Source organism: Lissotriton vulgaris, chromosome 2_1 (genome assembly GCF_964263255.1).
Source record: "Lissotriton vulgaris chromosome 2_1, aLisVul1.2, whole genome shotgun sequence".
Lineage (NCBI taxonomy): Eukaryota > Metazoa > Chordata > Amphibia > Caudata > Salamandridae > Lissotriton > Lissotriton vulgaris.
The window spans coordinates 1,464,462,545-1,464,482,232 of NC_141687.1; the positions used below are offsets into that span (position 1 = coordinate 1,464,462,545).

Below are 19,688 nucleotides of genomic sequence, written 5' to 3' on the forward strand. Positions count from 1 at the left end.
GCTTTGGTTATCCGAGTAAGTTACTTTTTGAAAGAAGCTGTTTGTGCATGCATTTCCATGGGTGAAGAATGATGGTTGATTCTTAGCATGTTCCCACAAATTATGGTTATAAATGAGTGGCAATAATTAATATATGTGCACATTCGACATGTCATTTTCCTTCCTTTTTATGCATATTGTATTTTTATGTATTTTATAGATTCTAAGTATTATGTACAATTGATTAACTTGATAAAGATGTATTAAATTGAACTTGGGCTGTCATGTTGAACTTGTAGTCTATAATGATTCTCCTGGTTTCTTGCTTTGGTGGTGGGGCTGGGTATGGGTTCGAGATTAGTGGGCAACAAGGTAGAGTCCCAAGTGGATGTTTTCTTTCCAAAGAGGACTACTTCAAGATTACAAAGTCACTACTTCAGCAACGTGAGCACACTATAGGAGGCAAAAAAAACACTTTTCTAACTCATATAGCATATGATTGAATGCCTCAAATTAATCACTGAAAGAGCCTTTCAAAAATGATATAGTGGTTCAAGGACGCAGAAGCTCGCTGTGCGTACTATACACAACCGGTCTTGCTAGCAGTGCTGTTGACTCAGAACTTAATTAAAAAGCTGATAATAGAAATTCCTACATTGGAAAAAAAAACAAAAAACTGTAGCCCTTTGTAGGAGATCTTGAATAAATGCTACAGTGGGTACACATAGGAAACCAGTTATATGCAATTTTAGTGAAATAATCTGGACACAAATTGAAAATGCCAGCACTTTTGTAGATGGCTTACACAAAAACAACCCATGCACATATTTATACATTAGTGTTATTGTATTACTCTCGCATAAATAAGATTACTCAGCCACATTTTTATTTTATTATAAAATGAGAGTCAAACTTAGATGAACGTCTCTGGAGACCCACATCAAGAACATTTAACACATACCTTAACAATGCTAATTGGCTTTCGTGAGAGGTGAAAAGCAGTGTAAAACAAGAATGTCAGCACGAGGATAAGGCCACGATACCTACAAGAGATGAAAACATAAGATACATCGATTAGCATATAATACCAGAAAGGAGAAATTCAGACGTTACAATCACCTGTGAAAATTCATGCTACTGCTATTGATTTGGGCAACTTACATATAATTAAAAAGTATTCTTTGCTTAAATTGTTATACTTACCTGCATACGTCAAGTGGACATTGCAGTCCAAAGACTACCCTATGAGAATTTAGAACACCTTGAAACAAAATTATAAAGGTAGGAAGTCACACACTTTTGCTATCCTGATCAAGTCTTAAAAATTAAGAGTTTCTGCCACAAAAGGCTTCAGTTAGACCACCCACATGGCAGTGAGGCTTTACTCATAAGAGCTTCCTTTAATTCACTTCTTTGAAATGTGAATCGTGACAGATGAATTGAAGAACCAGAGTCTGGCCTGGTCCAGCTGCTGAACTATATTAGAGCTTGGACTGTGAAGGAGCAACAAGCTACTAAACCATTCCGCCTGGTTTAAGAAATGGGCGTTTCACCCGAGAGTCCCTTTGAACTGTACTCAAGGTTTTCAGTGCCAGACTCTTCATGTAAGGAACAAGTGATTTTGCCTCTCAATAAAAACAAACTTCTTAGAATCGATAGCATTTAGCTATGGGGAAGATAGCAGGTATACAACACTTCAGTCAATGATGTGATAAATTAAGAAATCTTTTTGGCAGAGTGCTAGCAAAATGAGGATGTAAAAAGGGAAGGCTCAATAGCCACTAAAATTCCAGTCTGCAGGGTAAGCAACTTCGAGTGTGTTGTAACAACCCCCAATAGCTTAGCTTTTTGCCATGCTAGCAGTTTCAGGGACTCTTCTTGCTGTCAGCATATGAGTGGTTGAATATAGTTAACTTCCAGAGATACTCCCAAACTGAGAATTGATGCGGCCACTTTAGTCTGCTAATGCGCCTACATACATCCAAAACCACAGTCCTTCCTCTCAAAATGCCGTTATTTCCCTCTTCCTATCCATCAAAAAGTAAGTCCTGGAACAAGCTATGTGGGCGTAAAAATGTGAAACATTTTGATATATGTATGGTACCGTGTGGAAAATCTCAACGCAAATATTTACTAACTAAACACAATGGAGATTTATCAATAAAAATGGCCAAGAGTTGAGACAAGAAATTGGCAAATTATATCTTCTTTCTGCATAACTCATTGCCGGATTGACATGGTGAGAGCATGCACTCTCTCAACACTAAGTAGGATTCAGGTTTGCTTTTGACCTCTCAAGTGACCTCCTGCAAAAAGTATGGCAACATCTTATGTGGCCTCTTAAAGAAATCGGCTCGAAGTTAAATGTGAAGAAAAGAATAAATACATAATTTATAGCACCAAGAAATCTCGTGTTTCTGGTCTGAGACAATGTGGTACAAAAGGGGACATGCAGATTGTAATGGTGGGGGCATCTTGAGCATCTTTTTGATGCTCAAATCCTCTGTTAACACAGCCAATGCCATCACTATACTGGGATGCATACATGTGATCCAGAGTAGACCATCTCTGCCATGTACAACTGCTGGGGAAGAGAAAAACATCGAGTTCACCTAGGTATTACCATTATACAAGTTTGGAATAATTAAGGCAACTTATTTTTTGTGCTGCTCCTCGCTGGCCATGATATTTTTCTTTAGAGTCATTCTAGCGAGGCAGTAACCAACAACCACGCCAATCTTCCTGGATTAACGCCCACACTCTTGTTTCAAACTAAGGAGTCTGATCCACTTAGCTCATCCAGAAATGTAGGTCATCGATGCAGAGAGCCCACATTTTTTAAATAAATCGATGGAGGGAAGGGATTGGAATGGCATTAGTCAGTTCATGCAGTAGTTTATCACAGAAATGATCAGTTTTCGTTCCATATTCACTTTCTAAAACAATTATTTTCAAAGACTCTGCTGTGCAACTGGTGCCATACCCAGGACCTATTAATCAACTTTACTGCAAACAATTCAGAATAAATTTAGCAATCATTAGAAATTGCATAAATGTTTTACGTGACACTGGCATTAAATTAATTACTGCCCATCTGTATCAGTAGGAAAGGCTGTTTGCTAGAAATTTTGATTATCTTTTAAGTAGGATATTTTTTTTTCTTAACTCTTTTTATTTGTATTTTAGGTGATAGTTACTTTCGCCTCTACAGCACAGCGAAAAATAAGCATGTATAAATCTTTATATAAGCGTAAAAAAACATAAAACAGTAGTAACTTCTCTTAGTACGAGTCCCCCTCACATCCACAAACCACCATCCTCAGTGAAAAACAGTCAATTTAATGTTCGAATGTTAATATTACTTGCATCGTTCAACCTTAGCTTGTATCTACTGGATAGCTGTTCATAGGTCTAAAAGTGATACATTTGTGTATTATTCTCAGTATCCCTGGCTTGGCTTTCTAGTGTTGCAATATTTCCCCATTCCCAGAATACTAAACAACCTATTTCGCCTTTCTCTTGCAGTGCAAATTCGAGCCTTATGGGGCAGCGATAATTTGGATTACACACATAATGTCTATGAAATCGGGTTACAAACAGGGAAAATCTTTACTTCTGGCGGTTTTCGTCCATGTTCCAATAATTACTTTTGTACAATACCGGTAAGTAACTGAAACTCCCCCCCCCCCCCCCCCCTTTCAATCCTCTTCCCAGTTATTATTTTTGAGTAATACCAAAGAAAACACAAACATGTTAATTAATTAATATAATTCATTTCCGAAAGCCAATGACATGCAACGCCAAAGTAATTTTACATGCTACTGCAAACTTCAAATGTTCATGACAGTACTGAATACAGAACAGCAACACTCAAACCCGTCGCAGTCTGTAATGCTGTATAAAGGAATTTGGGAAGTCCCAAGTGACCGCTTTGCAAATTACACTCAACAGAATTCATTAACCTTGAGCCCAAGAAGGTGCCATCCCCGAAGAATAGAGTCCCTGAACCCGAGCCTGGAGAGGGGCTTCTGATAAAGAATAGGCCAAAGCGTGTGTGCATCTTGTGACCCTGCAGACACTTCGCTCTAACCTGGCCATCAAAAGTGACAAGCAAACTATGAATTCTTAAAGGGTAGCAGGCAGATAGTTAAAGCCCCCTCGAAAGCCAACCAATGCCAGGTCTCCTTCGGAGGGCGATGTCACCTTTGCAACGCATCTTTCACCACCTAGCACAATTACCACGTGGTGTTTGCCACTCAGGTAAGTATCACGCAGCCTCTTTCAAAGGTACCTTTGTAACGCATTACATTACCACGCAAGTAGCTGATTTATTTATTTTAAATTACATAGTGTATATCTCGCTCCAGGGGGAGGTGGCAGAAAGAATCAAATGAGGCGGAACTGCAAGGTATCTCAGTCGAAGGAATCACGACCTCCTGGGCCAAACAGGATCCACTTGAATCATGTCCATGTTCCACCTCTGGTTTCTGGCTAAACCTCTGGCGCCCAGCATGGGTGGGAGGGACATCCTACGCAGCTTTCCTAAATCGGGAGGTGGACTGCGACCTCAAAATAATGGACTGGGAGGAGGACAAAGAACTAATGCATTTACTAGGTCTAGGAACACTGTCCAATACTCTAGTAATGTGTAGTACTGACATAAGATGTAATAAAGTGAGTGTATAGTACTAAGATGGAACTATTTTTGGCTTTGCTTCCCTTCCTGTTGCAACTGTTAGTTGTCCTAATGAATAGACCTTCTCAATACCTTCTTCTGGTAGTTTGTCCCATTTAATTCTCAAAATGTTTTTGCCCTGTTGAAAGCTCTACTGTATGGGTGCTTATATATTTCGGGAACTAGTATCTAAAGGTTTAGTCCAGTTCCTCCATCACAGCCGTTTCTCAAATGTTGTTGTGTCTATTGGTGTGTCTTCTAATTGACTGGAGTAGAGGCCAATGTCTTCTCTGATAGGGATGTATGTTGTTACAACGCGATGTTTTACATCGCAGTACTTTACGACGCATGTTTTACAACACAAGTCGTTACCACGACTTGCGTTGTTGGGGGCTGGATAGTGAATAGTTTAATTTACTATTCCAACTCCAGTCCCCTTGGATAGTAGGGAAGGAGTTGGATAGTAAATTAAACTATTTACTATCCTGGAGCGCCCCCCAGCGCAATTCGTTGTTACAACTTGCGTTGTAAAAGTTGCGTCGTGAGGGAACTGCGGTGTAACATCCGCGTTGTAAAGGATGTTCCCCCTCTGATAGTAGTGTTTTCTTTCTGCTTCCAGTATGCAACATTCCACAGGGCTTGATTCCTGCTGCAACAAAAAGTTCTCCCACTCTTACACAGACCTCTAATGACCACACATGACAGGAGGTTTTATCTTCTGCCGGGCTAAAGTTAAGATTATTCATGATTGGTGTAAGCAGTGACAAAATGGTAGGCAAGACCAGTTGCACAGTCACTTTGTCCTAAACGAACAGTGTACCTCTCATGACAGAAGGAAATGAGTCCCCAGGCCATGTATACATTTTCCAGCCTCGAAGTTTTCCAGAACAGCTATCAAATGATCTTTAACTCACCACTACTTCCCGGTTTCTTCTTTTTTTCCCCATTTTACCATGGAGCAAAGCTGAGCTGTCTGATACTATCACACCACGTGCTTTAAATCCGGTTAGCAAACCTATCCCAGGGCAACTATCGACTAGATGTTAAGAAAACATATTAAAAACCCAATAACCAACATTACAATTGGGTAAGGCTGAGATGGGCAACGCCACACGAATCCAGACAGCAAAGCTGATGAGAACAATATGGTTCGTGACCATTGATTATTGAATACTTTACATTACAGAATTTTAAGAAATATTTAACAAAAACATTTGCCATTTGTTTCACATAATGCTAGACATCATGTGCCGCAGTAAACAGGAGCATCACTTGCCACTCCGAAGTTCCGGCTTTTTTTTTTTTTTTTTTTTTTTTTAGACATGATATAGATTTGCCTCATAACACTTTTTATTAAATCCATTTTTTATACTCGCCTATTAGTAACACAAAGTATTCCACTCTTAATCAAAGTGTAGATTTTACTTAAGTTCAAAATCCATCAATGGGAAATAGCTGGGGTACCGAGTGGAGCCCGGAGCATTCATTTCTGGAAGTGGACTGCCCATAAGTAAATTACAGTCTAGAAGGTTGTATTTGACACACTGGAAAAGAGGATGAATATAATGACTAATGAGTCACCCTTGTTACATACAGAGGTATCAGTTTTAAGAGAAGGTGGATGAGCCCATAGAAACAAATGAGTCATAACACCTCACTTCCCCATCATGTGATGGGCCTCTCACACTCATGCACATTTTTGCCAAATCAGTCACATGGCACACAAGCCTTTGATTTAGAGTTCTGGGCGCAGCGGTGCCCCGGTCCAATTTTCAGTAATTGCACTCCTTCCCGCCGCACCGGTGTCAGGAGTCAGGGGGATCCAACCAATAGCATCTGGGGCCCGATGTGCCAGAAGCATGCAGCGTGAGTCGATCAGGCCAGCTTGCGAGGGGCTTGGGATGCCGGGGCACAAACAACAAGGCCACAGTCTCCCGATTCCGCGCCGGGGCGTGTGTAGGGCGTTAGAGGCTTGTGTGTATGTAATAGGAATGTCCAGTGGCTGAGCAACGGTAACTGGGGCTCTGGTGTCATTCTTGATGTATCTTTACTGGAGCTACATGTTATTCTTCACCCTGAGAATAAACGTCCTATTTTATATAATTCTACTTTCCTCATTCTTCTGTTCCTGATGTGATTGGAGTCACTACAAGGCTCAACCCGCCGCCGCGCTAGTTGTTATCACAGCGCACCGAGAACGTGGCCCCCGTGCCAGTCCCGGGCTCCAGTCTGCCAGCCAGTAGTGTTTGATGCACCTACACAGCCCGCAGCTCTGGCTAGGGCCAGTGGGTGCCTGACAGGGCGCGCTTCTCCTTGGGCGCCTGGACAAGAGGCAGCAACTCGCGTGCAAGGAGACGTAGCGGTAGGCCCGAACCCCCGGCCCGGCGTGCAGGTGTCACGGGTGGGGGGGTGCCGCTGAGGCAGTCCGTGGCAGCTGCACTCAGTGTCCGTCGCGCAGCTTAACTTTCCCCCGGCCTCGCTGTCTCACCTTTTAGGAATGCACTTGGTGGCTCTTAGGTTTCTTGTGGCAAGAGGGATGGGCCCTCGCAGTTATATCAGCCCAGCCCGAGCTCACAGTGGTGGGCCCTCTCCTTACGCGGCCTGGGTGATCGCGGCCCGACATGCAGGCCCTGGCCGCTTCCCTTGATTTCCCCAATGCGCAGCAATCACCTCAACCCAAGGCACGCCCGTCGCAGTCAGGTGTCGTGTGGTGGGGGGGGTAGAGAATCCCTGCGGGCGGACGGACGCGCCTGATCCGCATGGCAGGTGGCTGGGCCTCACATCACGCGGCCCAGCCTGCCACGCCTCGTTGCATAGGCCGCGAGCTGCACCCAGCGCTCTGATGGTCTTCTGTGGCCGGTGTCTGGCCTCCAAGCAGACGTGCCGCTTCTGATGACCTTCCGTTTCAGTGTGCGAGGGTCACATAGTGAGATTGCCTTGGGATTATAAAATAATTGCTGGATTGTGGCCCCGGGGCTGACGGAGCCGCATTATAGTGCAGCCATCTTGTCCGCAGGCCCCCTAGCGTCTCCCACTCGGTCAATCCTTGCCAATCCACTGCCCCCATTGGCCAGCATCTACAATGGTTTATCAGGGGAGTATGGGAGCCACGTATGAGTCTTTAATCAACATCTCAGCCAACACTGCCTCATAATCCTGAGCACCCCAGAACCCCCCTTTGGGGAAGCCGAAGGGGACTAAGGAGAAACTGGAACAAATGATGAAGCGTGGGAACAACCGGTCCTACCACTCTTTCTCGCACCTGCCTACAATCCACCATTTCCGTAAACCACTGCATCTGTGCCGCCAGAAGGTAAGCCTTGAAGTCCAGGACCACCAACCACCCATGTGACAGAGGTTTGTAACTTAGCCAGCACAACCCTTCCATTGCCCGATCCCCATATGAAGGCAATTACGAGTGAATCAAGCTCCTTAAATATACTAACAGATACCAGTAGTGGCAAAACAATAGTATACAGGGAAGTACCATCATGTTGGTGATTGCAACTCGGCTGGCCACCAAGACAAGCAGTGACTTCTACTAGACTATGCCAGACTGGAGGATCTGGATAGCTGCACCCACATTTCCATCTAAGGTGTCGGGTGTCCTGGTATATTTTAACCCCCAGGTATTGCAAGCAGGTGGGCTTCCACACCACCGCCTCGGGTCAAAGTCCGACGCGGTCCCACACACATAGGGAGCAACCGAGACTTCTGCCAATTAACACCAAAGCCTGATAGTGACCCAAAACAATCCAGTAAGTCAATTGCTCCCATCATCTCTGTAGTGGCATCATGTAGGAACAATAGCAAATCTTCAGTGTATAAAGCGATGTAATGCAACAAGCCTTGGACCTCCAAGCCCCTATAGGGGATTCCAGACGTTGCAACTCAGGGGGTCCACCGGAAGCTTGAAGAACAGTGGAGATAACAGGAATCTTTGCCGGGAACTCCATACCCCCACATACTCCTCCGATTTCACCCTACCAAATTTAATCCGGGCAGTGGGGTGGTGTATAAAAGCCTGGTCCATTTTACGAAACTGCTCCCCAATCCCATCTTCTCCAGCACTGTGTAGGGGAAACCCCATTCCAGGCGACCAAAGACCTTCTCGATATCCACCACTAAGACCACTGCTTTCTGCTGATCACAAGTATCATCGCCCATGAGTGCTAATAGCCATCAAATGTTAGCACTTTGTTGCAGCCCAGAATAGCCAGTACCCGGCTCAGAATCGTATAGTCAATGTTAAGCGTTAATAGTGCTCTATAGGCTTTACCATCAAGGGAATGCAGGCAGGCTTCAACAGTGGGATCACTAACGCCTCACATGTGGAAGCCGGTAACTGGCCAAGATCTGGAGCTGCCTAATGAACCTTCACTAGCTTGGGAGCCAGCACATCTGTGTATGTAGCATAACATTCTACTGCAAGCCCATCCTTCCCTGATGCTTTCTTCCGGACCATATTTTTTTACTGCAGCTCGTAAACCCGACATCGTAATATCTCCCCTCCCAAACGCTGCAGCTTCCTCCAGGATGAGTGCTGATAGAGCGAGTGGACCCAGAAAGACCTCAATCCTGTGCACCGATTGGCCACGTGCACTCATAAAGGGAGGTGTAATGCTTCTGAAAACAGTTATTTATTTAATCCTTTCTATAAAGCCTCTGCCCTGCTCTGTCTCAAGCTCCAAAATCATGGAGCCTTTCTTATTAAGGTTGGCCAGCCAATCTTGCAGAGACCCAGACTTGTCTTATTCGGCATGTTTCTGAATCATGTCCTCCTGGTAGTCATAACATTGTAGCTTCTCTAACTGACCCACCAGAAGATATTTAGCCTCTAGGCAGTGCTTAATTTGTAAGAAATGAAGTGCCAGACCCCCTCTCAGAAGGCCATTGCAGTATGCACCACCCATCCCCTGTGCAAGTGTGGCAATTAAACAATGTGTGCGAGTGATGTGTAAGTGTGGCAGTGAAGCAATGTGTCTGTGTTTCATACTGAAGAGGTGTATGTGTACAGCAGTGAGTGATGTGCAAGTGTGGCAGTGAAGCGATGTGTCTGTGTTTCATACCGAAGAGGTGTGTGTATGTACAGCAGGGAGTGATGTTTAAGTATGGCATTGAAGCGATGTATATGAGTGTTTCACACTCAACAGATATGTGTACTTCACTGATGTGATGTATAAGTGTGGCAGCGAAGCAATGTGTAAAAATGCGTTCACAGTCATAAAAAGTGACAAAGGCAACCTTCATACAGGTTCTCTCACTTTAACTTCCCTTTTATATAGTAACCAATTACAGAAATTCCCTCTAAAAAAGCTGTGCTACTGTGATGTTGTCCGTAAGCAAACTTGGAATTGTTGTTTGTTCAAAATATGTTATTCCTGCTGCCAGCAATGAAAGCCCATTCCAAAACAGCCACAGTAGTAACATTTGAAGTCCGGACATGACTGTGGAATTGTCCCTTCTTTAAAGGTTGGGGAGCACGACGGTTCCGTATTTTGGCAGAAGTCTTTTTTACCGTACCTAACCACCCAAAAAATAAATCATGCAGAAAAAAAAACGTGGCAGAGTAAAGTGAACAGAGAGCAAGTTTAACAAGCATTGGCATAGCCAATAGGTCTCGCCTTTGGGGCCTTATAAGTGTTTAACCAGAGCTATTGACTTTGCCAATGTCTTCAAGCTGTGCTGTAGAGAAGTTGGCCCTGAGTAAAGATGTGGTGGCCCGAGTGATGCTGTGGTGGCCCCGAGTGATGCTGTGGTGAGCCCGAGTGAGGCTGAGGTGGCGGCGAGTGAGGCTGAGGTGGCGGCGAGTGAGGCTGAGGTGGCGGCGAGTGAGGCTGAGGTGGCGGCGAGTGATGCCAGGGTGGCGCCGAGTGATGCCAGGGTGGCGCCGAGTGATGCCAGGGTGGCGCCGAGTGATGCCAGGGTGGCGCCGAGTGATGCCAGGGTGGTGCGGAGGGATGCTGTGCTTGCGCAGATGGATGCTGTGGTGGTGCGGAGGGATGCTGTGCTGGTGTTGAGTGATGCTGCTGTGGTGACCCCAAGGGACGCTGTGGTGGTGCCGAGGGATGCTGTGGTGGCGCCGAGGGATGCTGTGGTGGCGCCGAGGGATGCTGCTGTAGCTCTCGGTGATGCTGAGGGATGCTGTGGTGGCGCCGAGGGATGCTGTGGTGGCGCCGAGGGATGCTGTGGTGGCGCCGAGGGATGCTGTGGTGGCGCCGAGGGATGCTGTGGTGGCGCCGAGGGATGCTGTGGTGGCGCCGAGGGATGCTGTGGTGGCGCCGAGGGATGCTGTGGTGGCGCCGAGGGATGCTGTGGTGGCGCCGAGGGATGCTGTGGTGGCACCGAGGGATACTGTGGTGGCACCGAGGGATACTGTGGTGGCGCCGAGGGATACTGTGGTGGCGCCGAGGGATACTGTGGTGGCCGAGGGATGCTGTGGTGGCACCGAGGGATACTGTGGTGGCACCGAGGGATACTGTGGTGGCGCCGAGGGATGCTGTGGTGGCGCTGAGGGATGCTGTGGTGGCGCTGAGGGATGCTGTGGTGGCGGATGCTGTGGTGGCGTTGAGGGATGCTGTGGTGGCGTTGAGGGATGCTGTGGTGGCGTTGAGGGATGCTGTGGTGGCGTTGAGGGATGCTGTGGTGGCGTTGAGGGATGCTGTGGTGGCGCTGAAGAATATCAAATTCCACGGCAAGGTGTGGATTTACCCTAAATGACCTTGTGGTAGCGTACCTGGCAACTTGAACAAGCATTGGCCATGTGAAAACGTCACCGGTCAGAGGTTTAAGATAAATTTGCAATACAATTTAATGATGCTAAAACAAATAGAGAGTTTTTGGACAGCACAATTGTTCAAAACGGTGACTTTGGAACACGTGCTGGAGGAAACACTAGGGGGCAGTAGATCCACACTGATTTTAGCAGGGCAGACGTTCACAAAAGATAGAACGGCTTAAATATATCGTATGACCTTCTGCCTAAATAAGCACACAATAACACAAATTCACGAGCACAAATAAGCGGAAATAAGGCAGCGAGTCCAGGCCAACATGAAATACTCAGAGCAAATGTGCAAGTATTGGGATTGGTGAAAGAGTACAGGAAGAAAAGGTAGAAGTAAAGAGAACAAGCTGTAGCCCAGTTACTGACGAGGAGGGAGGGGGAGAAGGGAGGGGGTAGTGAGAGCAGAGAGCAGGGGGTGGAGGAGCATGGAAATGGGCTTAATGAGTCATGAAGGAAAGACGGATGGCGGCTGTGCGCGTAACCGCGCCCGTAACCTCAAGCTTTAGGCCACAAGCAAAAGTGTGCGGTATGACTTCTTAAAGCCCGCTTACTAAATGTCTCGCCAGGTCAGCGCATGCGCTGGCTCAGGCGAGACTTAAAAATACCCATGTTTTGCGGCTAAACATGGGACTGGTAGCTATTTAATTTAAGACAGATTATTTTTGCGAAAGCGCTAGAAACACAAAAGGCACAGCAAACGTAGCTTAATATGTACGTCAAATAATTTGGGAGGTTGTCAACTTGGTTAAAGCCTCTACATGAAGGTTCACAGCCAGTGATTCAGGGCAATTCATTCCATGTTTACAGCAAAATTCACATTTGCAAGTGTGAGCATGTAGTGTAGGTATGGGCTTTCAAAACAGATATGAGTGCATGGCAATTGGTTTCCATGGTAAAGATAGCCTAAAGGCATATAAAAAGAACACTTTAAAGCTTTTAAGCAATTTGCTGCAAGTGTTTTTTTTAATTTTGAATAACAGTACATTGACACCAAGGTGTCTAGCAGTGGCAGGAGAGGGTTAAATAGTTAGTAGGGCACCGAAAAAGAGAATCTATTTACAATAAAAGGCCTCCTCACTAACAACATACAAAGCTTGTCATTTTAGAAAGTTTAAATAAAAAATGTCTTTGTAGAGCTCCTCATGTACGTAAAAGGAATTTGGATCCTTTGGTTGCTATCTGGTACCACAGCTAGTACCTCTGTTATGTATGTTATGAAAACGGTACTTTTGAAACCCAGTAAAAGGCTCAGGACAGCAGAAATAACAGGAAGAGATAATGCAAACACACATATCCACCCCAAAAAGAACTGCTGTCTGGGTTTCACCTTAAAAATAGCGTGGCTCTAGATGGGAGAAGCAAAAGCAGCATAGCCGGAAGACCCCCTGAAAGTGGCAGAAAAGCAGAAGGAGTCGTGGGGGGCAGCCAAACGTAGGGAGGTCTGCCCCCAAGGTTATTTGGGGGATGGGAATGGCCCGGGCGACTGCTCCTCCCCCTTTGGGCTAGGTTATGGCCCAACGAATATTTAGGCCCCCATTTTGTTGGACCAGCCACCATTTTGTGGTATACACGGGATGGTCATGGGTATAGCAGAGCTTTTTACAGGGAAGTAACGGATTCGTTTTTTCCTCATCTTGTGTCACGGCACTCACCCGCTGTACGTGCCTTTTGTTATCCCTGCCTCTGCTCCAGCCAGGTGTCCAGTCCTAGTCAGGGGGAGATTAGGGGCAAAAGAAGTCCACCCATTGAGGAGAACCTCAGGGGGGTCGTGGGGGCAGTCTTAGAGTGCTCGCTGCCATTCCAGACCCCCGCGGTATGTATATTGGCAGGGGGGTGAGGATCTGCCCGCTCTTGACTTCGGAGAGTGATCCTGAGGGGGTGTGAACCAGGCACAGGCCTTTAGCGGAAGCGTCTGAATGTGGTTTAGGAGCCCCACTGGATCTGGGGGGATGAGGGGGAATTTTCTCGTTTGGGAGTCAGAGGGGAGCAGGGTGCGAAAAGCTGCCCCCCTCAGAGACCGGAAATTAGCGAGTGGGTGCAAGCGGAGGGCAGGACATTAGGAGGGTGAAAGGCCTCATATGCCTCATACCGATTGCTTGAATTATTTTCACACACTGGCAAGGGAGGCAAACTATTACTGTATAGCGGCAAGTCTGGTTTCTAGGAGTCGTGATTACTTAGTTTAAAATCTGAGGTAACTGTTGTAGGGTGTGCTGCTTTGGAAAGCTTGGGGGATTGTGAGGAGAACAGCTGCAAAATTATGAGAACTGCTGCCATATTAATGACCCTGCCTGGGCGCAGATCACTGTATTCGGGGGCATCATTCCTTACTAATTTTGGGGGCAGTTCCTTAGCTTTTACTCGGAGCAGTGTGCCATTACTACTTCCACTTCCAGGGCCCTTATATATACACCCATTTTGATGGTTGAGCAGTCTAGGATTAGATTTGTGAACAATAGGCTATTTGAGGGAGCAGCACAAACCCAGGAAGATCTGTATATTGCCTGTACTTCTGGGGAGCTGCTGACACACAAGGTCTTGGGATGCATGCCTGTTGTATACACAGGATCCCAGAGGCATGCCAATGGGGACGGAGCATGGCAGACATGATGGGCTTGGGGAGAGGGGCATCGAACTGCTGTTAGCGATATGCACAGGTCGAAGCAGATGTTTGCTAAGATATTTCCTATTTTCAATTTTTATCTTTGTTTTTCAGGTTCAGCTCCACATTTGGAGGTCACCGGTGTGTCTGTTTGGATAACTGAGCATTTATTAGTACAATGGGATGAACAGCAGGCAAAGAGGTGCAGACTCTGGGTCCCTTTGGGATCTGCCGCTTATCGCTTTCACATCCAATCGTACGGTCAAAGGGGGCCTGGAGTGGAAGCAACTGCTACCCTCCTGTAATAGGTTATTAGTGGGGGTGGGAAGGGTAGATGTCATAAATTTACTATTACACCAGAATGTCAATGATATACCAGGGGAATTTTGCTCAAAGCAATGTAGGAGGACTTGCAGGCGGTTTACGCCAATGGCCAAGTGGCTTGCTAGGTGGAATGAGTTTATTCCCAGCAAAAAGTGGCATGGGGCTGTGAAGATGGAGGCAATAGGAAAGCAAGGAAAGGGTCAATGGAGTCAGGACGTCTTTTTGAAGAGTCTATGGGTTGCCTTTCAAATATTACGCTGCGGAGTCTTTAGGGGTTTGGAGTTTTTCTTTTTTAATTTTTTGCATGGTCATAATTTTTTCAGTTTCAGGATTCCCTTGCGAAGGCTCTGAAGGTGTCTTAGATTGGAGGGGGAAGAAAAAGGGGTAGTATCCCGTTTTCGGAGTGGCGGTTAGCAGACAAGTTGGCATGTTTTAGCCAAATCTATTCATTGTTGACAGAGGCAATCCAGGCTAAAAGAGTAGACAAGTTCACGCCTGGATGAGGTAAGATCTTCAAGGTGCATTAGGAAGTTAGGTTAGGTACAGGTTAAAGTTCACAGTAGGGGGTACTGAACTGCAGGTTTAAAATGTTGTGTGGGGGAACTTTTGGGGTGGGGCTGGTTTAACATAGGTAACATCTTGTATAGTGAAGTTGTAGTTTTGTAAGGCATAAGACCAAGGGCTTTTAATAGTGATGTGCATTTGTAAGGCATAAGACCAAGGGCTTTTAATAGTGATGTGCATTTGTATCAATAAAAGCAGCCTTTTTTTTTTTTACACTATTCCGTTGTCAAGTGGTCTGTGCTGCTCCCCATATCCCCCAAGAGACCCTATATCCATAGTTGATGAAGTGTTGTTCAAATTTCAAATGTAATTACACAGAAAAGAAATAAAGCAGCCGCTATTTCCAAACCTGAAAAGTCAATGGCGCTCCTTTCCACTCAAAACACAATACTGTGGTCGGTGTAAAACTAACGATTCTCCCACCAGTACGAACACTTCCGAAAAATGTACATCATTTGTCCACAGTTACACAACTAGTAGTCATGTAGATTAAAATTAAGCATCGGCGAATTTGAAATAAGGGTTCTCTTACTTTAAAATACAAAACTTAAAGTACTCATGCACCAATGTACCCTATTTTGAAAGCTGTGCTACTGTAGTGGCTCCCAGAAACAAACCCAAAACTATTGGTGTTTGTAAAATATGTTAATTCGTCTTCCAAACATGAAAGCACCCTTCAAAACAGCCACAACACTAAATGATAAAGTGCGGCTTCCATGAAGCGTTTGCCTAGTTTGTGAGAATTCCATTCCATATGAAAAAACAACAAACATTTGAAATCACATGGGAAACAAAAAATCAAGATGGCGCTATGTACAAAAACTAAAATAGCACTCCTTTCAACACCTACTTAGTAAATTATACTTCTGAAAAGGCGATTTCTCTAACTGAAAGCGACTAGTATAAAGTCCTCCCAAGACTGCCATAATCATGCAAGCTGAAATTAAATCACAGTAGGTAGTTAACCTAGAAGTATCCCCCCTTAAAGCTACAGCAGTGCTAACAGACATAGTAATAGCAAGAGGAGGGGGGGGGGGGTGGTGAAGGAGAGGGAAAAACATGCAGTCACAGACTGCCTCGCAGAAAAAAGTTGCACACAAAAGCATGAACACAGTACTTCGGTCGTGGGAACTGATAAGTCTCCCTTTAAACCCTTTAAAACCTATAAGTCACCCCTCTAGTAGTCCTTTACAATCCGGAGGGCAGGGTGCTTAGTTCTAATTGAGAGGATGCCACTGCATGAGCAGAACACCCCTACAGCCTACTGAATCCATTCTCGTGGGTTGTCAGTGAGGCAGCCATTTATGACATATAGAGTGCCATTATGCGACCGGGTGATGACCAACTCCAAAAAGGCTGAAACTAACCATATCGTGTTTAGTGACAAATATGTTGGAATCATACCCCCACACTGGTAGCGGGTGTGGGAGGTATGATTCCACCCCTCAGAAGCAACCTTCGTTGGGTCCCTGGTGTTCAGGGCACCAATCTTCTAGTCCCGGGCAGCACAAAATGGCTGCTGCCGACCAGAGAAACATTTCTGCCCACCTGCTGATGAGCCAAGCTTGAGCAGGGGAAGACAGAACAAAAGGCAACCTATCATAGGGAGGTGTGATCACCTCCATGACAGGATTTAGTGTATTAGGGCTTGGTGGGTGCACTTGCCAGCAACTGAAAGTCTGCATGAGGGGCACATTTGGTGTCCCTGTGCATAGTCCAGTTCAAACTGGTCCTGGGAGTCATTGGCTCCTGTTCTGGTGCAAAACTGGACAAAGGACATGGGAGTAACCTCCCCACTGTCCAGACCCTCCCCTGGGAGGGTCCCCCGAATCTGTCCAGCCCTCTCCTGTGGACACACAAGGGTTTACCTGGCTGTAAGACCTTAGATCCGCTGTGGACAAGATTCTGAACCAGAAACTATTGAACTTCGACTGTCTGGACACTCTGAACTTCGCTGGACTGCTTTAGAGCCCAACTTTGTCTCCCTCTCAGTCTGAAGCATCATCTGTGCCGGTGCACCATACAGGATCCATGCAGGACTTGTGAAGCATCAAGGACAACTGAAGATATCTCCCTTGGAGTGAAGGAGTCACTCCCCTGCATTCACAGGCACCGCAACTGATGGAGCGGACTTTCAGAATTATTTCTGAATGATTGTTCGTGACAAATGAAACTCATGATTTTTATTTTGACTAATGAGTGTTGCAGGATTTGCACGTTTACTGACTCAACCTAGAATAGTATGCACCAACACCAACATGCGGGTTTAATCATTTGTGCAGTTTTGTTTGTCATTTTGCTTTGAATAATATATTTACTTTGTTCTTTGTTTTGTCATATATTAACTGCGGCTGTTTAAAAATAATAGCATGTGCCTTCTTTAAAATGTGCTTCTGTTTATGTAATGTCGTCTCATGTGTTTGTTTGTTTATTTGTTCGTATGCAAAACTAGGTAATATAGTTAATGGGTTAATTTTTACTAAAGGGGTGGGTAACAGAATAATTATCATTTCTTGAATTAATTATGGTCTTGTGTTTCCTTGCATACTAGACTCACGCTAAAAAGGCCTGTGGCCTACTTCTAAAATGGATGTCCGAAAAAGCTTTACCAAAAGTGGGCCTTGCACAGCTACGATGGAATGTAAAAATGTTTTTCTACATTAATTCTTGGAGAATGGCTTGCAAACAAGGCTGTGTGGAAGCTTAGGACATTTGGTTCAGATTTCTTCATGGTCAAGGCTGCATTTGTCGTTCAGTGGCGGAAAAGCTTGAGCGGACGAAGGAAATGATATTAACTTTTGTCAAATGTAACCACCTTCGGAAGCTGCTAGTGACATTAAATAATGAACAATGCCGCTCTTGAAATAACGTGACTCTGGCTATGCGAGTCGGATGACCGCATCAGGAGACATCCTTTGACCAATCATGTTTTGTCCTGCTTGAATATTTGTATTCTTTTAGTTAGTTTTAGATAGGAAAATACTATAAGAATTGCCCCTTTGCTAAGAGCACTGTTCGTTCGTTCCTGTGCTCCAGAGACACTGCCAGATTTTACTTTCACGTAAGATCTTTAGAGACTTTACTTTTTCTTTACAGGTTTTCTTTAGCTAAGTTAGGGAAATAGGGAAATAGGCTATGGAGAAATAATCAATGTGTTTGAGCATTTACTCATGCTGATTTTGGTTCGAACTTGCTAATATTGTTGTGTCTATAATGAATTAATCTGCCAAATAAAAATTGCTAATAAAAGAGTTTTCTTAAAATGCATTTGCTTTAAAAATAAAGTTAATAAATAGATTTTGAAATGACAAGCTGGTCTTGTTTGTTTCCTTGAGTTACCATTAGTTAATCCATTGCCTATATATGTGACTTAATTATTCTGACATAGCAAATCACTTTAATTAAGTCATAAGATTCAGTTGGTCATAATTCATGTCTCAGTCAAATATGGGCCTAGTGTTATACTTATAAATAATGGTGAGTTTTGTGGTGTAGAGTTGTACATATTAGACTGAATTTCTTCCGACCCGCTGGATCACAACACTGCTGTCCGGTCTGCTGACCTGGAGCTCCTACGGACTCCGAAGGCTTCAGCAACACAAGAGGTGGCTTTCTACGTCCCTCGAGGTCAGAGCTGCCCTCTCACCAAGTTTGAGGTCAGAACTCCTGGTGGGGGCTGCAATATCGAACTACTGTGCACTGAATACACTTGCAGATGCTTGTTGGCGTTTCCCGAAAAAGTGCATTGGACTCTGAGTAGCCCTGACCTCTGGTAGCATTTCACCAAGAACTCCTGCTTCCTTGCACCAAGTGCTCTGTGGGCTGCTGTTTCGATAAATCGCTCGAGGTTCCCAACCGACTCCTGTGCCTCCCGCCTGTGGGTCCACTTGAGGGTCACCTTTGCTTTTATTAGGCTCCTTTGGTTGCTACAGGCCTGCCCTAACTCCTCTTGCTGTGGTGAGTCTCCTGGACCTTGCTAGTCCGAACCGTATCCATCCTTGACCTTCTGCATGGGTTGTTGTTGCCAAGGCTTGTAGGTGCTTCCGCTGGACACAGACCCTTCAGTACACAACATCCTTCGTGGGACAGCTCGTATCGGGCTCCTGGTCATCCTCGACATCTCCTGGTCCCCATAGCTGCAGAGTCAAGAACTCCATCAACCCACATGAAGCACCAGACTTCGGTGGGCATTGGTCAACAGAACTCCTGGTCACACCTGAGTGACCCAGACTCTGTCCCCTCAGCTTTCAGGTACTCTTTGGCAAGAATCCACTGTTGGATTAAAACGGACACTTTTCTTCCTTTCAGCAACAGCTCTTCTTCAAAGTCCTCCATTGGGTTCTACAGCGGTTTCCGACACCACTTCAGACCTATGCACCCGGCTTCCCTGAGATAGGTAACTTGGGTACCTCGGTATCCACGGGTGGGGTGGCACTCCAACCTCCTATAGTACCTGGAGTTTCTTAGAAATTCACTGGGAAAGGTCCCTAAACTCTAAAACTTCAATCGCAACTTGCCCATAGATTTGTAAGGAGCACGCGGTCGTGTTCCCACACTGCACTCGTCCTCCTTGGGCTCCCTACTTACTCACCTTGGGTGGTTTCTTGGGGTCCCAGAGATTCTACAACCTGTCCTGACTAGAGTTGTGGTTCTTATACCACTATTTTAGTATATGGTTTGGTACCCCCATGGAGCCCACCGTGTATTAGTGCTATTTACTGTCATTTCTGTGCTTTGTAATTATCTATGTGTCGGAA

General features: G+C 45.4%; 1 protein-coding gene across 4 annotated transcripts in view; it reads right to left on the bottom strand.

The window, feature by feature from the left end:
• Nucleotides 1-19,688, bottom strand: part of SLC37A2 (solute carrier family 37 member 2) — a 926,772-nt gene that overhangs the window by 887,516 nt on the left and 19,568 nt on the right. For all 4 annotated transcript variants that reach the window (XM_086957324.1, XM_086957323.1, XM_086957320.1 and 1 more), the window contains one exon: nt 941-1,022. In XM_086957324.1, the coding sequence (XP_086813450.1) occupies nt 941-1,022 (82 nt within the window). The remainder of the gene's footprint in view (nt 1-940; nt 1,023-19,688) is intronic.